Genomic DNA, 14,628 nt, shown 5'->3' with positions numbered 1-14,628 from the left:
GGTGCCTGCTTTGATAGGAGAATTTTGATCTTATGAAATGGGGGGCAGTGTGGATAGCATGAACATAAACTTATTCACTAATGGACATAAGGAAGCCCCATAGGTTGAAGATAATCATTGCAGAACAAATAAAAATTAAATACTTGGTGTAATCAACAAGCTTGTTTCCTGACGAGGTTACTGAAGCTGAAAAATACAAGTTTATTCAGACTTTGATAAACTAATGGATAATGGACAAGAAAAGAAGCCAAAAAGGGCATATTCAACAAAGCATCATCTTCTTTTTTTTTTTAACTTTCCAGATTTTTTTTTTAAGATTTTATTTTTCCTTTTTCTCCCCAAAGCCCCCGAGTACATAGTTGTATATTTTTAGCTGTGGGTCCTTCTAGTTGTGGCATATGGGATGCTGCCTCAGTGTGAACTGATGAGCGGTGTCATGTCCACACCCAGGATTTGAACCAGCGAAACCCTGGGCCACCGAAGCGGAGCGCATGAACTTAACCACTCGGCCATGGGGCCGGCCCCATCCAGATTTTTTTTTTTTTAAGATTGGCACCTAAGCTAACAACTGTTGCCAATCTTCTTTTTTTTTTTCTTTTTTAAAATGTTTTCTTATTTTTTTCTTCTTCTCCCCAAAGACCCCGAGTACATAGTTGTATATTCTAGTTGTTAGTACCTCTGGTTGTGCTATGGGGGACGCTGCCTCAGCATGGTTTGATGAGCGGTGCCATGTCCGCTCCCAGGATCCAAACCGGCGAAACCCTGGGCTGCCGAAGCGGAGCATATGAACTTAACCACTCAGCCACAGAGTCGGCCCCCAAGCACCATCTTCTATACTTCCAACCAGAGTTCTTTGTGAGATTGATGACCTTAGACGTACAAGACCCCTAGCAAAAACACATTGCTTTATTTTCACTAGAAGATATTTGGGAATAAATATAGACTTGCACATTGTGAAGGAAGAGCTTTGGACTGGGAGTCTGTCAGGTCTAGTCGAGATTCCACTGGAACTTGCTCTGTGACCTAGAGCAAATCACTTAACCTTTCTGGGCCTCTGTTTCCTTTCTGTTTTAAAATTCTTCTATGCTAGAGATCCATAGCAAATAACTAAGTTGAAGTAAGGAATATCTAGAATATATCCTTAACTTTGAAGAGGAATATGAAAATAATAGCTTTCTGTTAAAAAAATAAAATCCTTGAGAATACTGGCTGAATGGTACTTTTTTATGTTGAGATAAATTTAGATATTTATAGTTTTGTGTCTTTAAGTTTTCAGGTTTCAGATAATTGAATTTGGTTTTGGCTTTGTTGATTCTCTAATATTAAAGTTTTTCTGAATTGCTATGCATTGGGAAGTAATATAAAGTACATATAAAGTAACATATATAATGAGCATATTTCTGGTGAGAAGAATAATTGTGAAATCAAAGTTGTTACCTCCCCTCCTCATTCTTTTTGCCTGCCATGAAATGAGAAGCCAGAATTACATTTATGTTCCAGGGGATCTAGTTTGTCTAAGGATATTATCTATGAACTTAGACTCTTATGACTGAGTAAAATGAATAGTAATAAGGAGTAGAGATAAATGTTGAAGATATTACTTGGTGTTATAATCAATGGAAATACTAGAAACATAAAATATGCCTTTATGTGTGTTCTCTTAAACTAAAATTTTTCTTTACCAGGAGGAGAAAAGCAAAGAGTAGCAATTGCAAGAGCCATTTTGAAGGACCCCCCAGTCATTCTCTATGATGAAGCCACTTCATCATTAGATTCAATTACTGAAGAGGTAAATGATGAGGAGGATACAAAGCTCTTCAATTCTCAATGCTTAACTTTTCTCCCTGGAAGTTTCAGTAAAATGGTTACATTCTTCTGTATTTTGGATGAACTTCAATTGGGGTTACTATAGAGCAAAATACCTAACCCTATTTTCCCCATCTAGCAAGTGGTAATAGTAAGAATACCAGGTTGCCTTGAACTATCACATTAAGTCCATTTGCAAACATGTGTCCTTTTGGAACTGTGTGACATCTTAGCTCTTGTATTACCCTTGCATTTTACAAAGCTGTAGGAATTGCCTAATCTGTTGACAAAGGAAGAACGTTTTAGTCTTTTTGCTATTGCCACTTAACAGTCATTAAAACAGGTCATGTAAATGATTGTGACACAGTACAAACAAGAAAGCCTTTCACTTATCATGGAGTAACTTATTGAGGTGCAAGTCAGGCACACGTAGCCTGCAGTGCTGCTGTCAATTTATATTCATTTCACAACGTATTGTGAAACACCAAAATGTTGTGACACTGATGTCATGGTACTACACAGCAACTACATTAGGCTTCATAACAACATCTTTGCATTAAATACAAAAGTCTTAACAGCAGTGATAACTTCATGCACAAATCCCCTTAATCTAGAACTGAAAATAGATGTTGTCAGTTGCCTCCATTCACCTACGTTTTACTTGACTATAAGTAAAAATCTAGTGTTGAAGGATAGGCCTAATTTTGGCTTTACACCATGTATAACATAATATTTGCATATGGAGTTAAATTTCAGGGCATATTATTTGATCTGCCATATGTTTAAAACAGTTTAATTTCTAAGTGAATTGTTTACCATGAAGACTTGTTATATTTAAAGGGAACCTTATGCAGGACTGGGCCTCATTTATAGACAGAGTAGGAATTTGGTTACAAGAACTTTATACCTAAAAATATGTCATCCTCATTTCCCACAAACTGAAAGTCCTAACAGTCGTTATTTGAATTACATTGAAATATATTCTGTTATCTCATAGAGCATTAAGAGCTGGCAGAGAACCCCCGCGAGGGAATGAGTTACCAGAAGATTTGGTATATTTTAGTAGACCTTTTTAAAAAGTCCAGGACACTCAGTCGGATGTCAGAGTTTAAGTTCTTGAGAGTAAGGAAGAAGAGTCCCCACAAATATCACAAGTTTTCTCAGAATTGGCCCTGCACTTGATTTTCAGTCTGCCCTAGTAAAATTTAAGGTCTTCTTTTCCTGGGTAACCATCTATTCTTGACAGTTTTATTCCTTTGCTAAACACAGTGTTTAGAAATATCTGTAGAAAGCCGTTGGATAATCCCCATTCCCCCACACTGCTCTTTCCATCCTAGCTAGCTGTTACTTAAACCCAGGTTTCCAAGTATAGCTGAATATGTAGACAGCTTTCTTGTACTTTACAGGCAGTAAACAAAAATGTATTTTCCAGAATGCCTTAAGAAGTCAGAATGCTTTTGAAAAAGAAGTTTCCTCAAGTTAAACATACAGATGTCTTTGTCATCCTTTCTGTCCTCTGAGTTTGAACTAAGGAAAAGCAAATGCTATACCTTTTGAGTCTCCTATCTCTTGATTTTTTTAAATTTCTCTGCATCCTATCATTTGAATACGTTTTCATTTTATCTTTGCTCTCATTGGCCGATAAACGTCATATCTGGCTATGCTCCTGATTTTGCGGGATTCATCGTTGTGATTTGTTTGTTTGTCTTTAAGTATAGAAAATATCTACATTTTCCCAGACTTTGTAATTTAAAGAAATGTTACCTATCTTAAAGGTATTTTGCGTGATAATGTGGTCGTATTTTCCTTCCCTTTTTGATTGAATTAGATTAGGTCAAATATTTGTTAGTAGTGTAAAGTCTATATAATGCAAAATTAATTGGCGTTTTATATGTTCCTTTAAGAAATGTATGGTAATTTTAATTTATATTTACCTAATAGATAAATCTTTTTTTCCCCTCCTACTCTCCTTGTTGTCAAACTTGCAGACTATTCTTGCTGCCATGAGGGATGCAGTCAAGCACAGAACTTCTATTTTCATTGCACACAGATTGTCAACAGTGGTTGATGCAGATGAAATCATTGTCTTGGACCAGGTAAGGGATTTAAGTTTAGTATTTGAAGAATATTGGAAATTGTTACAAACACAAGCAACTTAAATATTGTTTCTAAAGAAATATACAGAATTTGTGTTCTTTGAATGAGATTGAATCCTGATAGGATTCTGTTTTTACCTCCTTTTGATAGGAAATAATGCGTGCCACTTCCAAGAAGGAATAAATTCACTCTTTATTAAAGTGTTCAAAGCAAAGTTAGATCAGGAAAGCGTTAAATCCTCATATGATAGAAGCTGGTTTTAAAGGGTGTATGTATAAAATAATTTGTCTGCGTTCATTTTTGCTCTGTACAGAATCTTTGCTCACTGTGTTTACTGTATTTTATATTTTCTTTTTTCTAATATCTGAACATACCCTTGATATCTAAAAGAAAATTAGCATAAAATAAAGTGCTCATCTTCGAACATGGCCATTTTTATTTTATCTTTTTCCTCATGGAGAGAGTAAGAAAAAGGACAGCCTGCTTTATCTCTTCTGAGAGAATTACTATAAGAGTGTACTATCTAAATGTTCTGAACAAATCAGAGTACCAGTATTGTGATTGGTAGATTTGAAAATTGTAATGGTTTACCTTTTCTCCTCTCTGTAAGGGCATCTTTTCCCCACCCCCTACTACTTGATTATTTCTAACATTGTTCGGTTTTTCACTTCCCATTCAACCTGTTCTATGATTGTTTTTCCTTTCTAATAAATAAACCTTAAATTCTTTATCGTTTTGAAAGCCTGAGTACTGGGTGTTAAAGAGAGAAGAAGCATTCTCATGTACTTTCTTTATTGAGTTATTGAGAGAGAGTTGTTCACACCACTAAAATTTCTTATAGGGTGTTTAGTTCTGTGGTGTATGTATTATTTCCTTTATAAGTTACCTGTGCACTTGAAACCCTAGGTCTTTTTGTTGGCTTGTCCATAAATGCTTATATTCATTAGGAAATAAATTTATTTTTTCAGTATGATTGTACCAGAATATCTTAAATGGGCAATTTTGTAAATATACTTTATTATGTCATTGATATTCAAGACTCTGAAATAAAATCTGTTTTATGCTTTAAACTAAACTTTCTAATTGTATGTAGTCATGCACATAGAGCCTTTTCTTATAAATATACAATGTTAAAAGTACTTTAGCAGGCATGTGCTTACCTGCCTCATGTCATGAGGCTAACAGTAGCTATTCAGTTATATCACAACATTGCCACTTAGGGTTTGGATTATAATTGAAACTTATTAATGATCATAGTACCTTTATCTAAAATCTCTTTATGTTTATAATTTGATGATTCTGTAATTACTAGATTATGAAGATTAGAGATTTTCCTTTTCTGGTGAAACTAGTGTGATCTCATCTGTTCTGTCAGCAGTTTCTTGTAGTGTTAATGTTAAGTCTAGATAAGAGATAAGAGTTCCCAAGGCCCTTCCTCACCCCCTGCGGCCTGGTGATTACCCCTTCCCAGCCTTGGCAAGAGGCTGGAGGTTTACTTGTCAGGAAATTGTGTCAGAGAGGCTCTGGACATGAGAAGACTACCAAGCACATTAACAAAGAGGGGCAAGATCAACTGGAAATCAAATCATACAGAAGAATAAGACCAGAGACCCTCTTGTGCCACTGGCTCCAAGAACCTTGACAACTAGTTGTTTATTTCTAACACCACTCCTTCCCTCATCAGCAGATAATTGGAAGATTCTTCTCTGGAGAAACAAAAGTAGCTCCAGAAAAAAATATATTCATATTTGAGGACCCCAACAAAATGACCAGGTACCCATGTGATCATCCCACAGTGAAACCCAACAGTTGAAAAGCCCACTGCCATGCACACACAGCTTCCAGTCTGCTTTTTAATGCTCCATTCTTAAGTGTCAGTGGATAATAAAGGAAGACCTCCAAAACAAGCAGGAAAAAAGGAACTCAGTAGAAAATGTAGACAATGCAGAGAACATAAGAAAACTTAAAAAATGTAATTAGGGCCAGCCCAGTGGCGCAGCGGTTAAGTGCACACGTTCTGCTTCGGCGGCCCAGGGTTCATCAGTTCGGATCCCAGGTGCAGACATGGCACCGCTTCACACACTATGCTGTGGTAGGCATCCCACATATAAAGTAGAGGAAGTTGGGCACGGATGTTAGCTCAGGGCCAGTCTTCCTCAGCGAAAAGAAGAGGATTGGCAGCAGTTAGCTCAGGGCTAATCTTCCTCAAAAAAAAAAATGTAATTAGTATCATCAAAAGTCATGAAAAATATAGCATTTGTAAAATAAGAACAAGTACTCTTAAGAAAAAAAGTAAAAGGAGACTTAGATGGCATGAGTTCCAGGATAGGTTGTTAAATGAAGGAAATAAAGATGCAAACAAGTATATAGTATGCTACCTTTTGCAAGGAGGATGGGTAAAAAAGAACATATGTATATTTACTTAATTTGAAAAAAGAAACTCAGGGAGAATAAACTAGAAACTAAAGAAATTGACTACCTGCAGAGTTGGGATAGAAAAGCGGTAGAAGAGCTAGGGGAAGGAACAAGACTTTCTTGATTATACTTTTTATATTATTTTTACTTTTGAACTATGCTAATGTTTTTATATATTCAAAAGTTTAAAAATCCACAAGAATGGGGAAAAACAGAAATTGAATGCAAACAAAACGAAGTGAAGCTAGAGCCAGCCCTGGTGGCCTGGTGGTTAAGTTCGGCATGCTCCTCTTTGGCAGCTTGGGTTTGGTTCCCAGGCATGGACCTATACTGCTCTGTTAGCAGACATGCTATGCTGGCAGCCCACATACTAAAAAAATAGAGGAAGATTGGCACGGATGTTAGCTGAAGATAAATCTTCTTCAGCAAAAAAGAAAGAGGAGGGCTGGCCCAGTGGCACAGTGGTTAAGTTCGCACTGCGCTTCAGCAGCCTGGGGTTCCCTATTTCAGATCCTGGATGCGGATCTACACACCCCTCATCAAGCCATGCTATGGTAGTGTCCCACATAGAAGAACTAGAAGGTCTTACAACTAGGATACACAGCTATGTACTAGGGCTTTAGGGAGAGAAAAACCTAAAGAGGAAGATTGGCAAGAGATAATAGCTCAGGGCCAATCTTCCTCATGAAAAAGGAAAAGAAGAAGTGAAGCTAACTGTATAACAAATTGATAACAACCATGCAGAAGAAAAATAGAATTAATTCAAGTAACTTTTGAATACATTACTCTGATTATTTACCCTCAGTGGAATATATTATAAGGACAAAAATAACTCAAAGAAAATTTGAACTTTGTTGTTAGTATGGGAGTAACCGTTTTGAAACTATTTTGTATATATTGTAAGATTGAGCATATGAGTAAATATATTGATGTTGTTGGGAAACAGGTCTTACTTGGGAGAAGAATAGGAGGAACTGTATGATGTTTTATTGGAACAGAATTATCAATATGAATTCATGATGGAAAAAAAAAATCCCTAACTCTGTTCACTGGAAAGGCTCAGAAGCCACGAAATCCTAGTAGCAATGAGTTTAACTAGTACCTACATCTTGGGTATTAAATACTTTCCCTCACTAAAAGGAACCAAGACTTCTTGGAGCAATGACTAATTTCGGTATCTGGGGCTGGGAAACTAAGGAAAAACATCACAAGGACACAGGAACTATTTTGAATGGGTTCCCACTGGCCAAATATGGGATAATTTGAACATCAAAAAGAATAATGATACTGATGAATTACATAATTCCATAATGATACTTTAAAAAAAAGTTATCATGCGGAAAGGGAAAGCTCTTTTTAAGAAGAATGCCAACTAACATGTAGAAGGAATGATAAATTTAGAAAATTACATTTTACAAGCACCATTCTAATAGTTGATTCAGGTAAGGATCATCATTGGTCACTAAAACCGTATGGTAAAAAATTGTTGGGGAATACATTATTCACACAGTTTGAAAGTATAACCCCATAGATTATTTATTAATTACAAAGAGAAAAAGTACCTTTAAAATAGAGAAATCTGGTAGACACTACCTTAACCAAGTGATCAAACTTAGTATTAATTGTGGAGCAAATGGATATCATGTACCTCCTAATGTGATGCACTGAAGACACATCAACACATATGTTGTATTCCTACCAAAAATGTTTAACCTGGATCTAATAATCAGGAACCACTAGACAAATACATCTTTTTTTTGTTGTTTTTTTAAGATTTTATTTTTTCCCTTTTTCTCCCCAAAGCCCTCCGGTACATAGTTGTATATTCTTTGTTGTGGGTCCTTCTAGTTGTGGCATGTGGGACGCTGCCTCAGCATGGTCTGATGAGCAGTGCCATGTCCGCGCCCAGGATTCGAACCAACGAAACACTGGGCCGCCTGCAGCGGAGCGCGCGAACTTAACCACTCGGCCACGGGGCCAGCCCCTAGACAAATACATCTTGAAGGGCATTCTTTGAAAAACAAGCCTGGACATTTTAGAAACATCAATGTCACTCACACCCACACAGACTAGGAAATATCAGTTCAATGTGTTGACCCTGATTGGATCCTGGATTGAAAAAATATATATAAAGTACACTATTGGGACAATTTATGAAATATGAATATGGACTAAAAGATAAATTTCTTGGGTATGATAAGTTGTATTTCAGTTATGTAGGAGAATGTCTTTGTTTTTAGGAGATACATGCTAATGAAATATTTGGGGGTAGAACGTAATGATGTCCGCAACTCATTCTCAAGTGATTTAGCAAAAAAGAGTGAAAAATTAGACAAGTGAGAGAAAGGAAATGTGGAAAAATTAACAGCTGCTGAACTAGGAGAAGCATATTTATGGTGTTCATTGTTATTAATCTTGCGATTTCAAAATTAAAAATGGGAGTGGTAAATAAATAAAGGAACAACCAGAGAAGAAGAGATTATGGAAATGAAAAACGTCATTGCTGAAATAAAGTCAAGGAAATCTCTAAAGAGTAGAACAAAAAGAGAAAGTAGACAAAAGATAAGAAAATGAGAGAATTAGTCTAAGAAGTTCAACATCTGACTAGTTCTGGAAAGAGAGACTAGGAAAAGGGGGGAGAAAATTATCAGAGAAATAATACCCCAAAATTGTCTAGAACTTCAGATCATTGCGTTTCCAGATTGAAAGGGCCTACCAAGTACCCACCACAATGAATGGAAAGGAAAAAGAAAAAACCACACCAAGTCATATTATCATAAAATTTCAGAAATGAGGATAAAGAAAAGAACCTAAAAGCTGTGAGAGGAATATCTCTGGGAGGGAGAGGGAAGTGAACTAATAGACTACTTAATGTAGTTTAATTATGAGAAAAATAGTGTTCAGATAGGTTTTATAATTCTGGAATGAAGTTTAGAGAGGATTACCAATAGTGACATAGAAAACTAAGCACATGAAAAAATAAGGCAGTTACTAAGTCCAGGAAGAATAAAAAATTATATGAGAAAATATCTATAAAATCCTAGTATCTACTTGGCTCAACAGGTAATACTTACGTAGTCATAATAAGGTAAACACTGAATATTAACCTAAACATTTGTGATATAACCAATGTTATTAGGAGAGTGAAGAATGAGACAGTGGGAATGTGGGATAGTGTAAGAGTGCTGAATCTCATGTATATACACACGTGTATATGTGTGTGTGTGTGTGTGTGTGTATGTAAACACCAGAAGTAGCAGCTCAAATTTGGGGAGAGTAAGGAGATATTCAAGGGTGCAGAAGGAGGAGGCAAAAGACTGTTCTTTTTCTTATAAGCTTTGTAATATTACTTGACTTTTTAAGCTATATATATTTGTGCTTTAATACAAATAATTTAAAATATACTTTATACATTTTTATTAAAGGATAAATTATGTGTGGTTTCATTGGTGTTTCCATAAAAGTAATGTCAATTTTTTAATAGTTTTTGATGAAGTTTTCACTGAGGATTTTATTTTGTTTGTTTTTGACAGTGGTAAATAGAAAAGTATAAAATATATAATCCATTGGGGCTTTGGTGCCTATGACGTGCTCTATACATACCAAGATTGAGGGCTACATTCTTCAAGATCCAGAGGAATTCAAATAGCTGAGCAAAATAGTTGTTTCTTAGACTATCCAGCCAGCAATCAAGGAAGAGCCTTCAATTAACCACTCAGAAGTGGGCACAGACAAATTTCAGTTATTTTGCTTAAGAGTATATCTGTAAAGGTTCTATCACCAGGAGTACCAGTAAAAGTGACAAAATTCCTTTTGTCTCCCAGCATGTTTAGCAGTAGCTGTCAAGAGACAAATTAATTGTGGATGAGAGTTTGGAATCTATACCAAATCTATGCAATGTCAAGTTTAATAGCCATTCTTAACAAAATAGTTACTGCAAGAAGTAAACTTTTCATGGAGAAATCTTTTTTATTTCAAAGTATACATAAGGATTTCAAGATATTATTTTTAAATCATTTAAATCTTTGTATAAATAACAGTTTTTGACTTAAATATTTACTGGTTACAGAAAATATTACCTTTAAAAAATTCTCACCTTCCTTTTCTGTCCCTCAAAATGAAAAATAAAACATAAAAATTTTATTTCTTTTATGTGAAATGGTTTATGGTATATGGAATTTCATAGCGTTTTGTTTGTTCACTGGGCTGATAGCTCTACAGTGAAGAAAACATTCTTGCTTCAATTCTTCCCACTTATACTGTGGATGAGGAATTAGGAGAGGTATTTTAATGAGTCCAAATCCTTCAAAATCCTTCGTTAGAAAGTATTATGTATTTTCCATTATTATGCTAGTTGTCTGATCTTTTTCTATGTTTCTCTTGTTTTCGCTTTTTAGGGTAAGATAGCTGAACGCGGTACCCACCATGCTTTGCTTGCTAACACTGGCAGTATCTATTCTGAAATGTGGCATACGCAGAGCAACCGTGTGCAGAACCATGATAATCCCAAGTGGGATGCAAGGAAAGAAAATGTGTCCAAAGAGGAGGAAAGGAAGAAACTACAAGAAGAAATTGTCAACAGTGTGAAAGGCTGTGGAAACTGTTCCTGCTAAGTCACATAAGACATTTTTTTTCCTTTCTTTTTTTTTTTTTTGACTATCCATTTGCACTGAAGAAGAATTGTTTTATTAAAAGAAAATCATACATTCCCATTTTCTACAATCCTTCTTTTAGATAAGATTTATTTGAAAGGGGGTTTGAGTTTTACATCTTTCATAATCTCTCTAATGTGGTATCTATATTTATCCCCAGATTATTTTCTTGTTACTTCCTTAGTTGTACTCAAAGCATAATTTTGGTTACTATTTTGACTTTACCCCATTTCCATTTTTGAAGTCTCAGCCATTTGATATCCATAACCAAATGAATCAGATTGGTTTCCAAATTTTTGTAGTTTTTAAAACTTCCTTTATGCTGATGATTTAATGGAAAGTATCTGTTTCTTGAAATTTAAAAAAAAAAAAGAAAAGAGGACAGTATGCGTTCATTGTTTCTCTCCCACCCCCCACTGAAATACTTCAATGACAGATACATAAGCTTACATTTTTTAAAGTTGCCACCGTATCCCCTTTGGAGGAAAAACCTTAATTCTCATGTTGGTATGTAGAATTTTCTTCATCATTAACCAGCATTATAACTATTATCTAGTGGTGGGAATTTTACCTTTCCACCAAAATGACGTATTGCTTTTGTTTTGGACCAAAATTTCTATATTTCTCTTTAAAGACTTAGAAGCCCTGATATAATTTGAGAGTTGCCGTACTGGGAGTGATCTAAAAAGCTTAGGAAGTTAATTGGCTTTTCTATTTCCATCTTAAATGCACTGCTTTTGCTATCTGAAGTTATACAAAGAAACAACTAAATGGGATGTGTTCATGCACATGCTCACACATGTGTGTAAGGCAACATCCACTTAAAAATTATTAGTGTCCTTTAGGTAAATAGTAGAGGGTTACATATATATACTCTTTAGATGATTAGGACTCTAATCTGTGTTGACACTTCAGAATTACTTTATTACAAGTTCTCTTCTTTCTTCCAGTGATTTAATGAGTTCCTTTAAGCCTAACATAATAAGGAAGAGCCCAAACAAAATAATCAAGTTTTACCAGGTAGAAATAATTAATAAAATGTTGGTGTGTGTTCACTTAGAATGCTCCTCTCTTTTCCAATTTGAATTTGCTTTAATTTGTTTGGTAGTAATCATTCAGTTTGAGAAACTTGTGTGTCTCATGAATGACCACATAACTGTATATAATGAGGTTTTATTTCTCAGAAAAGGTTTTAAAGTATTTATTGGTTTATGGTTTTAATGTGTTTTAAAAGATAATTTGGTATGGGTGAGACTAATGTTTTTTTCTGTTTTGTATTGTTGTCATTGATAGGTGGATATCTAAACTTACCTAACTCGGGTGTCCAGTTTTGTTATTTAAAGCCAATTTGATAAATAGCTTGAAGCCAGTATTTCACAGTCTTTGACACCAGAGTAAGTGATGCAGGATCTTGCTTTTGAAGTTGGAGTTAACCCTAAGATGCGTAATCAACTGCAAAATGGTTTTTTTGGGGGGGGGGACATTTCTTACTGTGAAGACGTAGACATTATTGCTCCTCTGAGGAAAAAAAGCACTTTGAATAAATCAGCTGCATCTAGAAATGTGGTTGGTCTAGATAGAAATTTGCTTCTGAATTCTTTCTGTACATTCCCAATGATGCTAATGGAAAAGATTGCATTTAGTTGCATAATCAAGTAAGTAAGATTGAAGTAACCACTAGTAATACTCATTTTGATTGTGAATAGCAGTATTCAAAGTGATTCTGTGATATGGGAAACATTTAGTCAAAGAAGGTTAATAATGTTTTTAGGGTGGGATGATTTCCCCACTAAAAGAGTTGAAACTATTTTCTTTTCATCTGATTGGTGGTGGTCTGTAGGCCATTGGGTCATTGTAGTCATTAACCAGTATTTTGAGCTAATAAAAACTTAAGTTACCTAAAAAACACAGTTATTATAGGGGCCATAACTTAGTCTTAAATATTTTTCTCTTAACTCCATCATATTAAGGTGCTTCTATACTGTGAAATAATGGACAAATTAACATGAAAGAAAAGCTTCCTAGCATGATTCACTCAGAGGAAATGCCAAGAGAAAGGGTATTTATTATGATGTACTAATTTTACATTACAATATTAGATACTCACACAAAAGGATAATCAAGTATATAAATTTCTAAATCACTGTTGCAACATAATTTTTTAATATATTAGGATGAATAAGCTATAGTTTTGAAATATGGGTTCTGAAAATGGAGGAAGATGATATCCTTTTATTTTAAAGGTTGAAAATTTTACTTTCTTCCTAAGGGAATCCCAGTTTACAAAAATTAAATTGAAAGCAAGATAATTTGAGATCATAAAAACTGGACCAGATGCCTTCCTGAAGGTCTTTAACATAGAAATATCTTGATGAGCAGATGGGTTCATTTGGAAATTTTTGAACAGCTCAAGTCTGAGGGTCAACTGTAAGAATCAGAAAGAGGCCTTAACATTTGGACAAACTGAAAATATGCATTTCCTTTTCCTCTACAGGTATTTGTACCTTTTATATACTTTAAGGTAAATATTCTGCCTTTTCCCTTGATGTTGACAAAGCTCATTTTGTGAAGATGGCTAGTTTAAAAATATGTTTTGCTTTAAAGGCAAGATGTTTAAAGATCATATGATTCCTTGTTTCTGGATCACTTTGCCCAAACTGCCTTCTTCCTATCCTTCCTAGTTGCTATATGTGTCAGTGAGTAGCAACTTTTGCCAATGTATATTCATAATTCTCTTACCTTGTAGCTTTATCATAGGGTATTCTGTTGTGGGTTAGTAGTTGAAAGCATTTAAGTACATTTTCAGTGGCAACTTTCTTAAATTATAGAAAGGTCCCTTCTCTCCCTGCTCTGAGTATATAGATTCTGAGTGTAAACAGTATAGTAAATGACAATATGAAGTCAAATAAGCTGGTTAAAACTGATTAGTTAAGACAAAATGACTCAGCAAGGGAGGCCCTTTACCACAATTTTATTGTTATAGCAATCTGTGCAGATAATCATTACTAAATAAACAATATGTCTTTGTGAATAGAAGTGGATGCCCAATTGAAGCAACTGTTTTCTGCAGTGCATAGGGAGAACTGATATTTTGTCTTTCACACACTCAGAATAACTACAAGTAATTAATAGACGATTTGGGAGTATGGCCTTACAGCCTTATGCAGAAGTGAAAACTTGGAATTGTCTCAGAGAGAAAGTAATTGTTTGCAGAGCTCATAATATGGGTAAAATAGTAGCAAATTGTAGTGCTTTCACTTAGCATTAAACTCTTATTTTTTATGACCAATCAGTGAAAGGCAACTTTCTGTGGCCCCCAGTTTCTCACTTCTAATGATTAGGAGAGAAAGCTTTGAGATGTAGAAAAGTCTTGACTGCAGACCATGTTTTAAACTATCATTTTGATTAGCTAGGTAGAGTTGGAAATGAAGTGCATGCTCTAAGAACAAGTTGGAATATTTTTGATGAAAAAAAGGCAGTGGATTGTTTCCATATTTCCTATTCTCACACAGCTACAGTAGAATGTTTTTCACTGATGACTTTCTATTCCATTTCTATTTCATAAAATCATAGGATTTTAGAGTTGGAAGGAACTTAGAAGTCCTTTAATACAATTTCCTTATTCTACAAATGAGGAAATTGAACTTCAGGAGAAGTC

General features: G+C 35.0%; 1 protein-coding gene across 1 annotated transcript in view; it reads left to right on the top strand.

The window, feature by feature from the left end:
* Positions 1 to 12,032, top strand: part of ABCB7 (ATP binding cassette subfamily B member 7) — a 113,579-nt gene extending 101,547 nt beyond the window's left edge. Inside the window, exons 14-16 of the mRNA XM_070605776.1 lie at positions 1,686 to 1,789; positions 3,795 to 3,902; positions 10,716 to 12,032. Of these exons, the coding sequence (XP_070461877.1) occupies positions 1,686 to 1,789; positions 3,795 to 3,902; positions 10,716 to 10,931 (428 nt within the window). The 3' untranslated portion in view covers positions 10,932 to 12,032. The remainder of the gene's footprint in view (positions 1 to 1,685; positions 1,790 to 3,794; positions 3,903 to 10,715) is intronic.
* Positions 12,033 to 14,628: the final 2,596 nt, after the last annotated feature.

The sequence above is a fragment of the Equus przewalskii genome, chromosome X (assembly GCF_037783145.1).
Source record: "Equus przewalskii isolate Varuska chromosome X, EquPr2, whole genome shotgun sequence".
NCBI classification, from domain to species: domain Eukaryota; kingdom Metazoa; phylum Chordata; class Mammalia; order Perissodactyla; family Equidae; genus Equus; species Equus przewalskii.
This window is presented reverse-complemented; position numbering and strand designations above follow the sequence as displayed.